Below are 19,839 nucleotides of genomic sequence, written 5' to 3'. Positions count from 1 at the left end.
CAAGTCTGAAATCAATCGTGTGCTTAAAAAATAATATTCTAAGTAGTCCCATGGATAAAATACCACTTTTTCTTTACAAGGTGCATTTAAAATTTCAAGAACACTTTCACATCAGTTATCCCATCCCATAGTAACCCCTTCAGGTGTCCAGAGGGGTGTCCCTGTCCAGATTTTACCCGTGAGGAGGAAGTGAAAGTGCAGGGAGGCTGTGGCCAGCCTAAGACCCACTAGGTCAGGAGACAGCTTCTGATTCTAACCTTACGGCCCTTTGCCTTTAAAACCCTCCTGGCCAGACGAAAGGGAAATAAAAATAAAAATGCATGGATACTGGGGTCTCATTCACAATGGCCAGGAGGCAGAGGCGGCCCCCATGCCCGTCAGGGGCGTGCCTGGACCGCATCAAGAAGCAGCGAGGTCCCGGTGCCGGCCTCTGCACATGCGCACTTTGCAAACATTGCAAAAAGGCGCCACCGACTGTGTGAGTCCATTTATGTGAAATGTCCGCGGCAGTTACAGTAATGGTGACCAGGGGCTGGGGGGACAGTGGACAGGGGCTCCTCTCGGGAAGATGAAAATGTCCTCGAGTTAGATAGAGGCAGTCGTTGTGAATATACTAAAACCCATTGATGGGTGCCCTTTGAAAGGGTAAACTTATGGAATATGAATTATATCTCAGTGATGTTCTTATTTGGAAAGAAAAAAAAAAGCATAAAACGTCCTGCGGCATCCGAGGTCTCACGTAATGTTCCTGGGCACCAGCTCCGCAGAAAGATGCAGGGACCGTGGGGCAGCGAGGCTGGGCTGTGACTGCATGCAGTGGGCGGTGGCGGGTGGGCGGGGGGTGGTTCCAGGCTGGCCAGTGGCTGCTGGCAGTGAAGAGAGTGGTGGGGCTGTGGCCAGTGGGTGCCCAGGATAGCAGGGAACCTGGAAGGCAGGAACGCCGAGGTCAGTGTCCAGAGGACAGGGTGATGATGTGGGTGGGCCGGCTCACGTGGCTGCCTCATGCTTCCTATCACCCAATCACCGGTGCCTCGTGTCTCCAGCAACTCTCTCCAGAGAAGCACCAGGTGAGGAAGGAAGTGGCTGCCGCCCAAAGGCGGGACCTGGAAGGCTCAGGCTGCCAGGAGAATCCTCAACCCAGAGTTCCAGGGGTCGGTCAGCTCAGCCATGGCCCTGGAGGGGTTTCTGCTTCTTTGACCCTGGGTGGAAGCCAATGAGTGCACTGAGCTAGGGCAGCAAGGTTTCCCCTGGCTGGGTCTGTCCCAGAGTGGAGTCTGGGCATTCCTAAATTCTGGGCATGCTCCCTCCATCAGTGTGGGTGTGGTCGCCCCTGGTGGAAGCATCCTCTACCCAACATCCCTTGCTCAGGATGGGTATGGGTCTTTGTAAGATTCAGGTCACTCCACCTGCACCTCATGGGGCAGCTTCCCTGGGGTCTTGCACAACCTTAGTGCTTACTGGTATGCTCAGTGCTTTGAAGTCTGATAAATGCCCCTAATTTTTCATTACTGATCCCACCCCCGCATTTGGAAGTTATGACTAGATTTATTTATTTGGGAATATTTTATATTCCCAAATTCTCAGTGGTGTTAAATCTGCATGTCAATCTCAAGAGTCTGCTTTCTTTTCATCTTGTCTTTCCAAGCTTCTGCCTGGTCCGATCCTCTGCAGCTAGCCTTCTAGAATTTTCTTCAGTTACCTCTTGTGTGGCTCCTACCATATTCATTCTTAGATGTTTAATCAGTACTGGGAAAGGGAGTTTGTTTTTCCTTTTTCATATTTTTCTCTGCGTTCAATGTTTGTGGCTTTTATTGATGGCTTGCAACTTTGCTGCCCAGCTGACTTCTTATATTCTGTTATCGAGTTCCTTCGTTATTGCAGCTGTGTCATTTACAAGCAGTTTCTTAAATCTTTTGTATGAATCCCTTTTCTGTCTGCTTCATTCTTTTTCACTCCTGTCTTTTAGACTTCTAGTGTGTCTCCTGAAAATATTTTTGGTCTCTGGCATTCAGCGTGTTTGAAGGGCTGACCGCATTTGTTCTTTGGGGTATCTGGATGGTCTTCTTAATCAGGCATATGCCATAAATTAAATTTATTGAGAATTTTCTTGGCATCCTGTGGAAATAATCTTCGGCTTTGTACTGTTCTGTTGCTGTATTTAGCTCAGCTTGTCTCCATGCTGAACTCTCGCAGATTCCTGGGATGACGGGAACAACGCTTTTGATCTGGCGCTGAATCCTGTTTGCTAAGTGGAATTTCAGATCCCAGTTCTAAACAAAATTAGCCTATAATTTTCTTCTGTAATGTTGTCCTGACAGGTTTCGGCCACAAAACAAACCACATGGTTTGCTGTTTTATGTAACATTGGTTGGGCAGCTGGCCAGGTCAGGGGACCCCTGGGTATGCCGCCCCCCTCCACTGCTCCAAGTCTGGGCTTTGGTCATCTAGGAACATGTTCCGCTTCTCGGCATCCTTCCCAGCTTTACCTCCCCCAGCGCAGGTACTTGATAAGGCAGCCTTCATTGTCCGCTCAGTTTCTGCCTCCACCTCCCCTGTCCTGTTTGCCTCGTTTTTTAAGGCCATCTGATGCTGGGACCAGGCAGAAGCTGCTACTGGTACTGTTCTGTGATGGGGTTGTTTCTAATAAATTGTCATTTATTCTGCAAGGAGGGGCAAGTCCTGTGCTAAGTGGAATCGAACTGCCTCTGAAAACGTTCTCGCTTCATAAAGCCATGTGGCAGAACGTTCTTTCGTTAGCAATGGTTTTTTTGTTTGTTTGTTTGTTTTTTTAATTTTTTTTTATTTTTTCAGCATAACAGTATTCATTATTTTTGCACCACACCCAGTGCTCCATGCAATCTGTGCCCTCTACAATACCCACCACCTGGTGCCCCCAACCTCCCACCCCCCACCCCTTCAAAATTCTCAGATCGTTTTTCAGAGTCCATGGTCTCTCATGGTTCACCTCCCCTTCCAATTTCCCTCAACTCCCTTCTCCTCTCCATCTCCCCTTGTCCTCCATACTATTTGTTATGCTCCACAAATAAGTGAAACCATATGATAATTGACTCTCTCTGCTTGACTTATTTCACTCAGCATAATCTCTTCCAGTCCCGTCCATGTTGCTACAAAACTTGGGGATTCATCCTTTCTTTCTTTCTTTCTTTCTTTCTTTTTTTTTTTTTCCAGCTTTATAAACATATATTTTTATCCCCAGGGGTACAGGTCTGCGAATCGCCAGGTTTACACACTTCACAACACTCACCATAGCACATACCCTCCCCAATATCCATAACCCCACCCCCTCTCCCAACCCCCTCCCCCCATCAACCCTCAGTTTGTTTTGTGAGATTAAGAGTCACTTATGGTTTGTCTCCCTCCCAATCCCATCTTGTTTCATTTACTCTTCTCCTACCCCCTGGACCCCCCATGTTGCATCTCCTCTCCCTCATATCAGGGAGATCATATGATAGTTGTCTTTCTCCGATTGACTTATTTCGCTAAGCATGATACCCTCTAATTCCATCCACGTCGTCGCAAATGGCAAGATTTCATTTCTTTTGATGGCTGCATAGTATTCCATTGTGTATATATACCACCTCTTCTTTATCCATTCGTCTGTAGATGGACATCTAGGTTCTTTCCATAGTTTGGCTATTGTAGACATTGCTGCTATAAACATTCGGGTGCACGTGCCCCTTCGGATCACTACGTTTGTATCTTTAGGGTAAATACCCAGCAGTGCAATTGCAGGGTCATAGGGTAGTTCTATTTTCAACATTTTGAGAAACCTCCATGCTGTTTTCCAGAGTGGTTGCACCAGCTTGCATTCCCACCAACAGTGTAGGAGGGTTCCCCTTTCTCCGCATCCTCGCCAGCATCTGTCATTTCCTGACTTGTTAATTTTAGCCATTCTGACTGGTGTGAGGTGATATCTCATGGTGGTTTTGATTTGTATTTCCCTGATGCCGAGTGATATGGAGCACTTTTTCATGTGTCTGTTGGCCATCTGGATGTCTTCTTTGCAGAAATGTCTGTTCATGTCCTCTGCCCATTTCTTGATTGGATTATTTGTTCTTTGGGTGTTGAGTTTGCTAAGTTCTTTATAGATTTTGGACACTAGCCCTTTATCTGATATGTCATTTGCAAATATCTTCTCCCATTCTGTCAGTTGTCTTTTGGTTTTGTTCACTGTTTCCTTTGCTGTGCAAAAGCTTTTGATCTTGATAAAATCCCAAAAGTTCATTTTTGCCCTTGCTTCCCTTGCCTTTGGTGATGTTCCTAGGAAGATGTTGCTGCGGCTGAGGTCGAAGAGGTTGCTGCCTGTGTTCTCCTCGAGGATTTTGATGGATTCCTTTCTCACATTGATATCCTTCATCCATTTTGAGTCTATTTTCGTGTGTGGTGTAAGGAAATGATCCAATTTCATTTTTCTGCATGTGGCTGTCCAATTTTCCCAACACCATTTATTGAAGAGGCTGTCTTTGTTCCATTGGACATTCTTTCCTGCTTTGTCGAAGATGAGTTGACCATAGAGTTGAGGGTCCATTTCTGGGCTCTCTATTCTGTTCCATTGATCTATGTATCTGTTTTTGTGCCAGTACCATGCTGTCTTGATGATGACAGCTTTGTAATAGAGCTTGAAGTCCGGAATTGTGATGCCACCAACTTTGGCTTTCTTTTTCAATATTCCTTTGGCTATTCGAGGTCTTTTCTGGTTCCATATAAATTTTAGGATTATTTGTTCCATTTCTTTGAAAAAAATGGATGTTACTTTGATAGGAATTGCATTAAATGTGTAGATTGCTTTAGGTAGCATAGACATTTTCACAATATTTATTCTTCCAATCCAGGAGCATGGAACATTTTTCCATTTCTTTGTGTCTTCCTCAATTTCTTTCATGAGTACTTTATAGTTTTCTGAGTATAGATTCTTAGTCTCTTTGGTTAGGTTTATTCCTAGGTATCTTATAGTTTTGGGTGCAATTGTAAATGGGATGGACTCCTTAATTTCTCTTTCTTCTCTCTTGTTGTTGGTGTAGAGAAATGCAACTGATTTCTGTGCATTGATTTTATATCCTGACACTTTACTGAATTCCTGTACAAGTTCTAGCAGTTTTGGAGTGGAGTCTTTTGGGTTTTCCACATAGAGTATCATATCATCTGCGAAGAGTGATAGTTTGACTTCTTCTTTGCCGATTTGGATGCCTTTAATTTCCTTTTGTTGTCTGATTGCTGAGGCTAGGACTTCTAGTACTATGTTGAATAGCAGTGGTGATAACGGACATCCCTGCCGTGTTCCTGGCCTTAGCGGAAAAGCTTTCAGTTTTTCTCCATTGAGAATGATATTTGCGGTGGGTTTTTCATAGATGGCTTTGATAATATTGAGGTATGTTCCCTCTATCCCTACACTTTGAAGAGTTTTGATCAGGAAGGGATGCTGTACTTTGTCAAATGCTTTTTCAGCATCTATGGAGAGTATCATATGGTTCTTGTTCTTTCTTTTATTAATGTGTTGTATCACATTGATTGATTTGCGGATGTTGAACCAGCCTTGCAGCCCTGGAATAAATCCCACTTGGTCGTGGTGAATAATCCTTTTAATGTACTGTTGAATCCTATTGGCTAGTATTTTGGTGAGAATTTTTGCATCTGTGTTCATCAAGGATATTGGTCTGTAGTTCTCTTTTTTGTTGGGATCCTTGTCTGGTTTTGGGATCAAGGTGATGCTGGCCTCATAAAATGAGTTTGGAAGTTTTCCTTCTATTTCTATTTTTTGGAACAGTTTCAGGAGAATAGGAATTAGTTCTTCTTTAAATGTTTGGTAGAATTCCCCCGGGAAGCCGTCTGGCCCTGGGCTTTTGTTTGTTTGGAGATTTTTGATGACTGTTTCAATCTCCTTACTGGTTATGGGTCTGTTCAGGCTTTCTATTTCTTCCTGGTTCAGTTGTGGTAGTTTATATGTCTCTAGGAATGCATCCATTTCTTCCAGATTGTCAAATTTGTAGGCGTAGAGTTGCTCATAGTATGTTCTTATAATTGTCTGTATTTCTTTGGTGTTCGTTGTGATCTCTCCTCTTTCATTCATGATTTTATTTATTTGGGTCCTTTCTCTTTTCTTTTTGATAAGTCTGGCCAGGGGTTTATCAATCTTATTAATTCTTTCAAAGAACCAGCTCCTAGTTTCGTTGATTTGTTCTATTGTTTTTTTGGTTTCTATTTCATTGATTTCTGCTCTGATCTTTATGATTTCTCTTCTCCTGCTGGGTTTAGGGTTTCTTTCTTGTTCTTTCTCCAGCTCCTTTAGGTGTAGGGTTAGGTTGTGTACCTGAGATCTTTCTTGTTTCTTGAGAAAGGCTTGTACCGCTATATATTTTCCTCTCAGGACTGCCTTTGTTGTGTCCCACAAATTCTGAACCGTTGTGTTTTCATTATCATTTGTTTCCATAAATTTTTTCAATTCTTCTTTAATTTCCTGGTTGACCCATTCATTCTTTAGAAGGATGCTGTTTAGTCTGCATGTATTTGGGTTCTTTCCAAATTTCCTCTTGTGATTGAGTTCTAGCTTTAGAGCATTGTGGTCTGAAAATATGCAGGGAATGATCCCAATCTTTTGATACCGGTTGAGACTTGATTTAGGACCAAGAATGTGATCTATTCTGGAGAATGTTCCATGTGCACTAGAGAAGAATGTGTATTCTGTTGCTTTGGGATGAAATGTTCTGAATATATCTGTGATGTCCATCTGGTCCAGTGTGTCATTTAAGGCCTTGATTTCCTTGTTGATCTTTTGCTTGGATGATCTGTCCATTTCAGTGAGGGGAGTGTTAAAATCCCCTACTATTATTGTATTCTTGTCGATGTGTTTCTTTGATTTTGTTATTAATTGGTTTATATAGTTGGCTGCTCCCACGTTAGGGGCATAGATATTTAAAATTGTTAGATCTTCTTGTTGGACAGTTCCTTTGAGTATGATATAGTGTCCTTCCTCATCTCTTATTATAGTCTTTGGCTTAAAATCTAATTGATCTGATATAAGGATTGCCACTCCTGCTTTCTTCTGATGTCCATTAGCATGGTAAATTCTTTTCCACCCCCTCACTTTAAACCTGGAGGTGTCTTCGGGTTTAAGATGAGTTTCTTGTAGGCAACATATAGATGGTTTTTGTTTTTTTATCCATTCTGATACCCTGTGTCTTTTGATTGGGGCATTTAGCCCATTAACATTCAGGGTAAGTATTGAGAGATATGAATTTAGTGCCATTGTATTGCCTGTAAGGTGACTGTTATTGTATATTGTCTCTGTTTCTTTCTGATCTACTACTTTGAGGGTCTCTCTTTGCTTAGAGGACCCCTTTCAATATTTCCTGTAGAGCTGGTTTGGTATTTGCAAATTCTTTCAGTTTTTGTTTGTCCTGGAAGCTTTTAATCTCTCCTTCTATTTTCAATGATAGCCTAGCTGGATATAGTATTCTTGGCTGCATGTTTTTCTCATTTAGTACTCTGAATATATCATGCCAGCTCTTTCTGGCCTGCCAGGTCTCTGTAGATAAGTCTGCTGCCAATCTAATATTTTTACCATTGTACGTTACAGACTTCTTTTCCCGGGCTGCTTTCAGAATCTTTTCTTTGTCACTAAGACTTGTCAATTTTACTATTAGGTGACGGGGTGTGGACCTATTCTTATTGATTTTGAGGGGGGTTCTCTGAACTTCCTGGATTTTGATGCTTGTTCCCTTTGCCATATTGGGGAAATTCTCTCCAATAATTCTCTCCAATATACCTTCTGCTCCCCTCTCTGTTTCCTCTTCTTCTGGAATCCCAATTATTCTAATGTTGTTTCGTCTTATGGTGTCACTTATCTCTCGAATTCTCCCCTCGTGGTCCAGTAGCTGTTTGTCCCTCTTTTGCTCAGCTTCTTTATTCTCTGTCATTTGGTCTTCTATATCGCTAATTCTTTCTTCTGCCTCATTTATCCTAGCAGTGAGAGCCTCCATTTTTGATTGCACCTCATTAATAGCTTTTTTGATTTCAACTTGGTTAGATTTTAGTTCTCTTATTTCTCCAGAAAGGGCTTTTATATCTCCCGAGAGGGTTGCTTTAATATCTTCCATGCCTTTTTCAAGCCCGGCTAGAACCTTGAGAATCATCATTCTGAACTCTATATCTGACATATTACCAATGTCTGTATTGATTAGGTCCCTAGCCTTTGGTACTGCCTCTTGTTCTTTTTTTTGTTGTGAATTTTTCCGCCTTGTCATTTTGTCCAGATAAGAGTTTATGAAGGAGCAAGTAAAATACTAAAAGGGTGGCAACAACCCCAGGAAAATATGCTTTAGCCAAATCAGAAGAGATCCCGAATTGTGAGGGGGGAGAAAGGGGATAAAAAGGAGTTCAGAAAGATAGAAAAAAAAAAAAAAAGAAACTATTAAAAAAAAGAAAGCCAATAAAGAAAAAATATAAAAAGAGGAAAAAAAATATATATATTAGATAAACTATTTAAAAAACGTTAAAAAAAGAAAATGGTAAGAGTTAAAAAAAATTCAGCAGAAGAAGAGAAAAAGAAAAAAAAATTGAAAAAGAAAAAAAAATTAAATTAACTGCAAGGCTAAAAAATCATGGGGAGAAAGCCATGAGTTCCGTGCTTTGCTTTCTTCTCCTCTGGAATTCCGCCGCTCTCCTTGGTAGGTGAACTTGGTCCTGGCTGGGTTTCCCGTTGATCTTCTGGGGGAGGGGCCTGTTGTAGTGAATCTCAAGCGTCTTTGCCCCAGGCGGAGTTGCACCTCCCTTACCTGGGGCTGCGCTGAGTAATCTGCTCGGCTTCGCTTTCGGGAGCTTTTGTTCCCTGAGCGCTTTCCGTAGAGTTCCGGAGGACGGGAATGAAGATGGCGGCCTCCAGGTCTCCGGCCCGGAGGAGCCGAGAGCCCGGGGCCCCACTCCTCAGTGCGCCCTCAGAGAACAGCGCCCAATGTCTCCCGCCACCCTGGCCTCCGGCCACGCTCCGAGCTGACCGAGCCTGCGACCAGTTCAAGGCAACCCCGAGCTGAGAGTCACTCCTTGGCTCTGTCTCTGCAGACGGCTTCCCCGTTCTAATACCAGTAAGCTCTGCGACACTCAGACACCCCCGATCCTTCTGCGACCCTGCGGGAGCTGAGGCCGCACTGACCCCGCCTGGGCTTCCAGTTAAGCCTCTGGAGCGATGTCCCTCAGCGGAACAGACTTTTAAAAGTCCTGATTTTGCTCCGTTGCTCCGCCGCTCGCCGGGAGCCGGCCCCTCCCCCCGCGGTCTATCTTCCCGTCGCTTTGGATTCACTTCTCTGCCAGTCCTACCTTGCAGAAAGTGGTTGATTTTCTGTTTCTGGAATTGCTGTTCTTCTTCTCTTCAATCTCCCGTTGGATTTGTAGGTGTTTGCAATCTTTAGATAAGCTATTTAGCTGATCTCCCGCTACCCGAAGTAGTCTCAGCCTGCTACTTCTCCGCCATCTTGCTTAGCAATGGTTTTTAAAGATGTGCAAGTTTGGAGATATCTGACTCTCGCACCTCCGGGGGCATGCCCGAGGCAGTATTCAGTATCCAAACTCAGGGGCGGGCTGCAGGGAAAAAAGTGTATTTCCAACCATAAATCTTGGCCCATCACAACTGTGCCACCTGCTTCATCACCCTCATTTGCATTCATCCTGAAGAATGGGGACCACAGAGGGGCTCAGACTATGAGCTCTGGACGTGGGTCAGCTTTGCTGTGCCTCCGTTAGCTCGTCTGTAAACTGCAGTGATGGAAGCACCTGCCTGAGGGGGCTGTTAGGTTTATGTGAGCTGAGGCCTATAAAGCATTTAGGACGGTGACCAGCATTATGAACTTCTGAACTCTTTACGTCATCATCATCATCATCGTCATCATCGTTGTCATTGTCTGAACCTGAAAGACTCTTCACACACCCAGAGAAGCTTCTGATTTTTGGTCAAGAAGATGAGTCTCCCATCTCTGTTCCAGGAACATAAAAATGAGACATGTAAAAAAATTATTTTTTAATGTTTTATTTAAAAATTTTATTTTTAGGGGCTCCTGGGTGGCTCAGTAGGTTAAGCATCCAACTCTGGATTTTGGCTCTGATCATGATCTCAGTGTGCTGGGGTGGAGCCCTGTGTGGGGCTCTGAGCTCAGTGGGGAGTCTGCTTGTCTCCCTCTCCCACTGTCCCTCCTCCTGCTGCCACACACACTTGCTGAAATAAATCTCTCTCTTTCTCTGAAATAAATAAATAAGTCTTTTTAAAAAAGTTTTTATTTGTTCTTTTAAGTTTGTATTAATTGATAACATACTACTGTGTATTTGTTATACTTGAGTAGAATAGTACATTTTAAAATAAAATGAAAATATTTTAAATTTAAAAACTAAAGAATCAGAAATTTTTTAAGGCAAGTTGAAACTCTCTGGACCAGGAACAGCGAGCATGGGAGCACACAGCAGTGAGCAGGCACGAGGAGGAGGCCTCGTCAGGCACTGGCACAGTGCTCTGGGATCGCTGCTCCTACGGGGCCTGGCTCCAAACCAGCCTAGAGGGCTGCAACTGGACCCCCAAGAATCTGGGTGGGATTGCCCTTCCCAGCAGGACAGAGGTGGAGGACATGTGCCTACAGCCTGCCCTGGGCTGTGGGTGATAAGACAGCAGCTTCTCAGCTAGAAGGCAAGTTAAGGAATGCATAGACACTCATTGTGTTTAAAGAACCCCCATAAATTAATAGAAAAACAATCCAGAGGAAAAACAAGCAAAATAAATGGATAAATAATTTGAGAACAGAACTTACGCACAACCCATATGCAGGTGGTTCACCTCATTTGCAACCAGGCGAACGGACATTCAAATATTCACGTTAAATTTCTCACCCATCATCTTTTTTTTTCTTTTATTTCTTTTCGGTGTTCCAGAATTCATTGTTTTGCACCACACCCAGGGTTCCATGCAATACGTGCCCTCCATAATACCCACCAGGCTCACCCAACCTCCCACCTTCCTCCCCTCCAAAACCCTCAATTTGTTTCTCAGAGACCACAGTCTCTCATAGTTTGTCTCCCCCTCCAATTTTCCCCAACTCACTTCTCTCCATCTCCCAATGTCCCCCGTGCTATTCCTTATGCTCCACAAGCAAGTGAAACCATATGATAATTGACTCTCTTCTTGACTTATTTCACTCAGCATAATCTCCTCCAGTCCTGTCCCTGTTGATACAAAAGTTGGGTGTTTATCCTTTCTGATGGAGGCATAATACTCCACAGTATATACGGACCACATCTTCCTTGTCCATTCGTCTGTTGAAGGGCATCTTGGTTCGTTCCACAGTTTGGTGACCGTAGCCATTGCTGCTATGAACATTGGGGTACAGATGGCCCTTCTTTTCACTCTATCAGTATCTTTGGGGTAAATACCCAGTAGTGCAATTACAGGGTCATAGGGCAGCTCTATTTTTAATTTCTTAAGGAATCTCCACACTGTTTTCCAAAGTGGCTGCACCAACTTGCATTCCCATCAACAGTGTAAGAGGGTTCCCCTTTCTCCACATCCTCTCCGACACATGTTGTTTACTGTCTTGTTAATTTTGGCCATTCTAACTGGTATAAGGTGGTATCTCAGTGTGGTTTCGATTTGAATCTCCCTGATGACTAATGAATGAACATTTTTTTATGTGTCTGTTAGCCATTTGTATGTCTTCATTGGAGAAGTGTCTGTTCCTGTCTTCTGCCCATTTTTTGACATGATTATCTGTTTTGTGTGTGTTGAGTTTGAGGAGGTCTTTATAGGTCTTGGAGATCAGCCCTTTGTCTGTACTGTCATTTGTGAATATCTTCTCCCATTCCAAGTGTTGCTCTTTGTTTTGTTGACTGTTTCCTTTGCTGTGCAGAAGCTTTTGATCCCATCATCTTGGCAAGAGTTGCAATTAGGTATTTTCTGGTCATGGTGGTGTCCCTTTTATTTTTGGTCAAGGAAAAGGTGGTGGTACAGTGCTGAATAATGGTTCTAAGCTTAGAATCCCATAGACTGGGTTCAGACACTAGGGAACAGACCACCTCCTCCCACCTCAGTGAGAGTGACGGGAGCCCCATTCATGGAGCATGACCAGGGTCACAGCATGTGGTCAACTGCAGGAAGTGATGTTGGCCATTTCTCAGAGGGAAGTGCGGAGCATGAGTAGGGAAGGGCAGGTAGTGGGACCAGAGCAAAGGACCTAGCAGAGATGCCTGCTAATGACCTTGGGAAGGTCAGTGAGGGACTCCCAGTAAAACACGGTGGATTGAATGAGCAATTTTCTTCCCTGCTCTTCCTGAATCACCTCCAACATGGCAACAGGAGATGTCAAAGGCTATAAACACATGAGGGCTAAGGGAACGTTAGAGCATTTTCCAGAAAATACCATGAAAACATAGAAGAGGGAAAGCAGGTGAGATGAGGGTGAGGGGGCAGGCCAGAGAATGTGGGACCTGAGGGCCAGCAGAGGGGGAGCAAGGAAAAGCCCACCTTCCAGCAGAACCCTGGGAAGAGAGGAGACAAGGTCTGGTCCTTCTGAGGTGGGGCTAAAGGTGGTAGGTAGATTACAGAGAGCAGGTGCCCAGCTGCCCCTGTGCTGGCAGAAGAGACTTGTGTAGGCAGCCTGGCCCCGGGGATGCCACACACAGCTGAGCGTGGGGTTGGAAGGTCAGGGTGACGGTCAGGGTGTCTTCCTGACCCATTGGCTCCATTCAGGCAGAGAATGAGCCCCCTGGCCAGCACGGGAAAAACCTAATGGGTTGTGGGTTTCCCCCTCATCCCAGGGAGAGGGCCGGGTTCTTGCCCACCTTCTCACCCCTGGGAGAGATAATAAGCCTCTTCCCAGACACACTGAACTTTCCATTAGCTTTTCATCTGGTTCTTGGGTATAAAGAGAGCAAAAAATTACCCAAAATGTCAACCAAAAAAAAAGTCTGCCTTGGATGTGTTGGTCAGGGTCCAGGCTGGAAAAGGATGGCACACTCAGCAGGATGGTTAAGAAAGGGACTGGCAGAAGAGATGGGGACAGTCTCGAGGAACCAACAAGGGTCCTGAGGCAAGCAACGCAGAGCAGCCACTACCTTGAGCCTTTGGTAGAAGGAGGCTCCCAACCATGTGCTAACTGGCCAGGGAGCAGTGGGAGAGGACATACCTGCATCCCATTCTCCACCCGCCCTCCAGCTCCCTGTCTGCTGCTTCCACTGACTCAAATGAAGACGAGGAGCCCGCTCAGGCAGTCCTGAGTCCCAGGCCAGCTGCCTCTCACTTCTTATGTCTCTCATTATGGGTCTCAAGTTCATAGTTTTTGCTTAGAGCTGTAAGTCATTCACTCTCCATCGCGGGGACTAGTCCACTGTGAATACACTGCAGTTTATCTGTTCATTCTTTCATTCATAAACAGTTGGGTTATCTCCTTGTTTGGACTCTATAAAGAAACACTATTATGTTCATCCTCAATACAGATTTACAAGAGTTTCTCTGGGGAATGATTGTTTGTTCATAGGGGCTGCCTGTGTTTGACTTTATGAGGTGGTGCAGAATTCCTTTCCAACGTGGTCATTCCACCTCATAGCCCACCAGCTGTATGTATGGACAGGTCCGTGCAAAATTCAGACTCACAGCTTCTTCGTCTCTGCAATGGGTGTAATAATGCTGGTTTTGCAGGTACAGTGAGGAATTAGTCTTATCATTGAGGTGAAAGGATTTTTAAGCTATGCATTTGATAATGGTAACGGTGGTCATGTCTGAAAATCACTTGCACCTCGAAATAGGACATAAATGGTCTGAAGGGAACTACACGCCGTGTTCCTGGTTCACGTTTGTTTTGTTATTCTGGATGCCCATTTCATATGTCTCACAAAGGAATTTTCACTTATTCTCTTGTCTTCCACCAGAATGTATAACAAGATGTGGCATCAGACCCAAGAAACCCTCAATTCTTTGCTTGATAAAGAGTCTCAGCACATGATGGAATCCCAAAGCAATCAAATTTTCATCTTCCAAATGTTAGCCACCTTCTACATAAAATACGTGCAGATCTTCAGAAACTTGGAGGATGTTTATGACCAGATTGTCCACCCGCAGAAGCGAATACTGATCCGAAAAATCCTGGATGGAGTGATGGGTCGCCTCCTGGAACTGAAGAATGAAATGGTTGAATTGGAATTAACGGAGTTTCATTATTTTGATGACATCCTACAGGATCTAAAGTTGGCTCCTGTAAGTACTCAGCTTCTTCTCTTATCTGTTTCTTGTTGCTTTAAATCAGCCATGTAGGCCTGTAACCAATTTTCTACAGACTTTCTAGACATCTGTGCTGGTTGTTGTATGAAAAGTTGAAGTGTTGCCCTTCAGCTGGGCCATACCACCCTGGACAAGGATTGAGTTCCTGTAGCTTTGGGTATAGACAAATCTTCACACAGTCCTTGGGTCCACTGGACACTGAAGTTGTTGTCTTCCTTGTCTCCATGGGTCTGCCCAGGTCTGTTGGCTGGAGTAGGCCAACTCTTCCATAAATATCCTGAGACACAAACCCTCCCAATTTCCAGTCCCACTGCCCCTAGTTCTGTTTCCAAAGGACATCTCCCTCTGGCCTCTGTTTCCCATCATCTTCTTCGGGATGAGCAGCCAATGGGTGGCCATTTCCTTCTTCCCAGGTGCTTGTGTCTCCTCCTTTGCTTTGGGTCTTTGGTGACTCGGGGATTTTTGGCAATAGGCCTTCAAGCCTCAGAAAAGAAAGAAGAGCATCCTCCCTGTCTCTGATGTCCTGGAGCCATGAGCATTCTGCCTCACTGCTGTCCTCCCAACCTTCACCACCAGACACCCACTGCCAGACTCCTTGGATGAGTCTGCCAGCAGCCAGTGGACAGAGAGCTCACTTCAGGGCCACAATCCTGTGAGCTCAGTCTTCATTTTGAAAGGAACATTTCCCTAAAATAAAATTGAAAGGAGACAGTGTTCAATTTTCTACCTGGCATTTAATGCCTCTTTCTTTTGAAAATAGTCAAGAGTCTATAAAGGTTATGTTTGTTTCTGAAATAGACTTTCCTAGCATTATTACTGCACTTCGTTGGAATGGACTCTAAAGAATAACTAGAATGACTGGAAATGTTGAAGTTCCCTCCAAAACTTTAATGTTTATTGCCATTCATTTATAAGGGCGTGGATTAAAGCAATTTTTCAATCAGGTGTACTTGACTCACCCGGGTGAGTCTACCAAGAACACCTGAGGATAAACATGAAATCAAGTCATTAAATCATATCCCTAAATTGAATCAATAAATCAGTATTAAATGTGTTAACTTAATGCCAAGAATATTAAATAATATTCTCGAAGCTGGAGAATAAGAAATTTATGAAACTTCTGTGGTGGGCTCCTTCAGATTGTCTGGTTCACCTGGTTCATCTTTTCAAAGACCATGAACACTGAAAGGGGTGACGAATGAAGGACATTGTCCAGGAAGCCTTCCCAGTAGGAGACTCTCAACTGTGTTTCCTACCATTTCTGGAGGATGCGTGGTGAGCCACGTGATGACACGGGGATCCAGATGGTTAGGGGGCACGTCTAATAGCAGCAGCTTGGACCCCAGGAGCTAGTTCCAGGCTAGGGAGACACATGTGCCATCTCTGGGAGCTCCTACGTGGCTCAACTCTGCACCCCTGTGTCTGGGCCCCTGTGCCCACTACCTGCACAACACACAGCTCTCCGTACAATATGACCCCCCAGTCCAACCACAGCTGGTCATCTCAGGGATGGGTACTGGTGGTGGCGCCAGGCGAGCCTTCCCTCTGAGATTCTGAAACAGAGACAGAGAGACCAGTTTCTGCCTCAGAGCCTGAACCAGGGACTCCCAGATTTCTGAGTAGTTGGAGACTTCGTTCTCAGATGCTCGGAAGAATGAAGAAAGCTGCTCCTGAGCATGAAAGAGGGAGAGAGACAGAACAAAACAGACTCACCAAGAAGAGCAGAAGGAAATGCCAAGTCCTGGAGCCTTCTTCATCCCTGGACACATCCCTGCTGCTGACGGACTCTCCACTGTGCTCCTGCCCTGGGTCCGAGAAGTCATTATTGTCCCCTGTGGCCAAACTAACCGGAAGAGTGTTTCTGCAGCCTACCACGTGAGGAGCCTCCCTAACAGGTTCCTGATGTTGAGAGATATCTCAGGGAGAGAGAGAGTTTCTCTGCCACAAGAAGTGTCCTTTATTCCGCCCTGTAGAGGATGGGAAATCCCAGGGTATCTGAGATGGATGTTCGGGGTGTCGTGGATGGAGGCCACTGATATGTGTCTCCCCTCTCTTCATTCTCAACGGCTGTATTTCCTGCCCCTCAAAATCTTAACTAGTGGACAGGGGTGAGCCATAGCACGAAAATGTTGTCTTAAAAGTTGGAAAAGTACAGCACTTAAACGTACTTGGTAATAAATAAAATCTCAACATTGAATAAAAGTGGAATCTTTCTCCTCTGACTGCCCTCCGTTCCCAGGTCTCACTCACTCAGTGAACCCCGGGACTCACCCCAAAACTCCATTAGTCTAAAAGGTTTGGTTTTCAAAAATGGTTGCCACCTGGTATGGATACCATCTCACCAAGTCCTAAAAAAGACACTCCTTTACGTTATAATGCTTCTTTAAGGGAAGGCCTGTTCAAAATCCCCTGGATGAGGAGAAGGTGTGGAGAGTCACCCCAGAATGGGAAGAAAGCTGAACCTGAGGACCAGAACCTTAGCTCTTCTGGGCCAACTGGTCTACCAGAAGGCACCCAGGAGTGTCTGAGAGTCTAGGACAGTGTTTCTCAATGGGATGGCCAAGGGCCCATCCCATACCCCTGAAAATCTCTTCTGCACTCCTGATTGTTGAACTTGGGCTGGGAAATATTCGTGTGGCCTCCACTAACTGAAATATTTGGTAATATGCATAAATGAGAAACAGGAGTTTATATTGATTGCATGAAAATACAAGTTTCCTACTAAAGCAAATGAATTTTACCAGTAATTTTTATAATTTCAGGTAATGTAGACAAAAATGAAAACACATTATTAGGAAAAAATTGTGATCACTTACATGCAAATAATGATGCTAATGATAAATTATGAAGTTGAATTCAAAGGTCTCTGCATCACAATGCTTTGCTATCTTAATTTGCATTATTATTTTAGGTAGGCTGAGATGATATTATGTTTCTTTAAAGGCCTTCATTAAGTTACCATTAGTTAATTGAGAATTAACTAATGTGAGTTCTCAAGTTTTACTGTAATGATTAAAATAAGGGCCGTGGTGATGGTTTTTCCTTGTGATTCTGTGTCTACTTAATGGTGATGAATTCTCTTGACGCCACTGGCCTCATCACCTCTTAAATCAGGATGGGAGGTAAAGTGTGTCCCTTTAGTGTACAGTCCTTACTGTATAGTTTAGACAGATTTAAGTTCTGGAATTGTGACAAAAGTGACAGTTGTGACCAAATGTGACAAAATTGTGCCCTTTGGCTTATTCTTTCCCTCCTCTAGCAACAATTAGATATTCCCATTCCCAAGTATTTTTTGAAAGAGAAGCTGGAAGTCATCAAAGGAAGAGAGAAAATCCTTGCGCAGATACTAGCCGACATTGGACTAGATATTCCCAATAAGGTTTGTACATCATTTTTATAAACATCCTTCCATAATTGATAGAACCTTTTTCTGTGCATCCTGATTGTATGGGAGACAGATTATTTCCAGTGGAAGGAAAGCAGCACCCGCCACTCTTGCTATTCTATATGTGTAAGAAGTTGCTTCCCTTGGGGGTGTATTTTCGATGACGCACAACCATTATTTTCCAAGAACTTAGAAATAGAGATTGAAACCTAACGTTTTGTTGGTTCAGTCAGCATCTCTGAGACAGAGTAGATTTATCAGCTCGGCTTGAGTTCTCATCTCAGACCCCTAACCTAAAGTCAGAAGTGGAATGTTATCTCGTGAAATCATTAAATGTTAAGATAACCGACCCATCAAGCATTCCCTTCCAGACTTTTCTGCACGGCACTGCTGCACCCACCTTTTGGCAAGTCCGCTTGAGCATTTCAGTGGCCCTTGCTGCCTCCCGCACATCAGTGCTCCACGGCCTTGGTTGGTCGTGGCCCATGCAGGGAGGTGGCAGTTGCCATCCAAGCTGGGACTATTCTGAGTGAAGCAGGCGCTCTCAGTAACTCTCTGGTGCCCAGGGCAAAGCAGCACATGAGAGCTTCCTACAGACAGGTCCTGCTGAGTGTTGTCATCCTGGGTCCTGGTGCCAAGGGAAATTCCAAGCGCAACCAGAAGGACAGTGGGGCAGGAACAGGATGTGCCGTGTCTGCCTGCCGCGGGACACACGGGGGTGGGCGCACGGTACCCTGCGCTCTCTCAGCCTCGGGCATGCTTCATGCTGCGTAGAGGGCTTGTTCTTCTCCCTACAGCCCAGCCTGTGGAAATGGTACTCATTCTGCAGAGCCCAACTTGATGTAGCATCCCTCCAGCAACCTGCGCCGACCCAGCTGACTCAGGACCGTCTCTCCCTCCTCCACCTCTCCCCTAACAGACCGACCCTCCCCCTGCGTTCCATTCCTGAAGTCGGTCCAGGGCTGTTTTGAGTAGGGGTCATCTCACCGTCCTGCACCTGCTGGTGCCTTCAGTCCACACATCATTCAGAAGGAGGCACTCAGCCCTTCACCCAGCTCCCCAAGGAATCCCCTGGCACAGAACGTTGCCAGGCAGGGCAGAATTTACAGAGGATTTTATAGGGGAAGTGGAGGAGGGAGATGACATTGTACACACTACGGTCAAACCCTAAAAATTCCTCTTGGCCGTTTCTTCTTTCTGCTGTCCCTCTTTGCTGGGGCGGGGTCAGCAGCGGGGAACCTTCTTTCTCAGCAGGCAACCCTGGCTGGCTCCACTGGGTAGAGCCGTCCATCTCCCTCCCAGCCCCGACTTCTGGTGGGCCCAACGTCGGCAACACGCCGGGCTCTGGGCAACAGCCCTTGACATCTGTGTGACTTTCTCATACCGTTCAGTGCCTCGTGACACCCTGTTTTCACCTCAAGCTGCTTATTTCTTGAAGACATATGCAATATACAGCCCAAAAAGAATTTTGAGAGGCAACTATTACCATCCAGTCCTACATCTCTAGTGCTTAGTATTTACTCTTGGGCCTTCCGTAAATGTTCAAAAATCTTTGTCATATTAAGCAGACCACTCAAACCCTCAGAAGTCTTCAATAAGGGCTGTAATGATTTTCAGAGTGACCTTGTCCGGTTCAATGCCACCATGATATTCGTTCTGTTCTAACCTGCTGAGTGCATTTTTGGAAATGTGCACTCACTGCAAATTTGAGGTGACGAGATCTCACCAAAAACCGAACTCTGAGGAAATGTTACATGAAACAGCCCCCTCGAAGAGAACCAGGGTTCCACACTGAGGATCCGTGGATACTCTATTGGGAAGAGGGTCAGTCTTGGCTCAGAGTGGCTCCACCCCTTACTAACCATGGCAGCTCATGTCAATTCTATTTCTTCGGTCAGCCTCAGTCTTCTTAACTCTTCACTGGTCAGAAGAATACCAGCCTTGGGGTTGCTTTGTGCATTTGCCAAAATGATCTGTGAAAAGCCTTTGGCTTCTGTAGGGACTCAGTAAATGCCCCTTCCCTCTCCCTGCTCCTTCCTGGACACTGTCCCCTCCACCCCCACCCCCACAGACAAGAGATCATCATGGCAAATGGGCTTTGCGGATGAACCGGAGCACCCCACACTTGGGGCCTCAGTGCCCGGCACCATGGCCTGATAAAGGGGCCACCCTGCCCTCTGACACCTAGGCA

General features: G+C 45.1%; 1 protein-coding gene across 2 annotated transcripts in view; it reads left to right on the top strand.

Moving 5' to 3' along the window:
* Positions 1-19,839, top strand: part of IQCA1 (IQ motif containing with AAA domain 1) — a 155,616-nt gene that overhangs the window by 2,345 nt on the left and 133,432 nt on the right. The window contains exons 1-3 of one of the 2 annotated variants that reach the window (XM_047722651.1): positions 985-1,067; positions 13,915-14,239; positions 17,523-17,642. In XM_047722651.1, coding sequence (XP_047578607.1) covers positions 1,003-1,067; positions 13,915-14,239; positions 17,523-17,642 — 510 coding nt within the window. In that variant the 5' untranslated portion in view covers positions 985-1,002. Of the gene's footprint in view, positions 1-984; positions 1,068-13,914; positions 14,240-17,522; positions 17,643-19,839 lie in introns of those variants that run through there. The other variant, XM_047722652.1, reaches the window with a different exon arrangement.

This window comes from Lutra lutra, chromosome 3 (genome assembly GCF_902655055.1).
Source record: "Lutra lutra chromosome 3, mLutLut1.2, whole genome shotgun sequence".
In the NCBI taxonomy this organism is placed as follows: Eukaryota; Metazoa; Chordata; class Mammalia; order Carnivora; family Mustelidae; genus Lutra; species Lutra lutra.
Note: the sequence above shows the minus strand (reverse complement) of the source record. Positions and strands in the feature narration are given on the sequence as shown.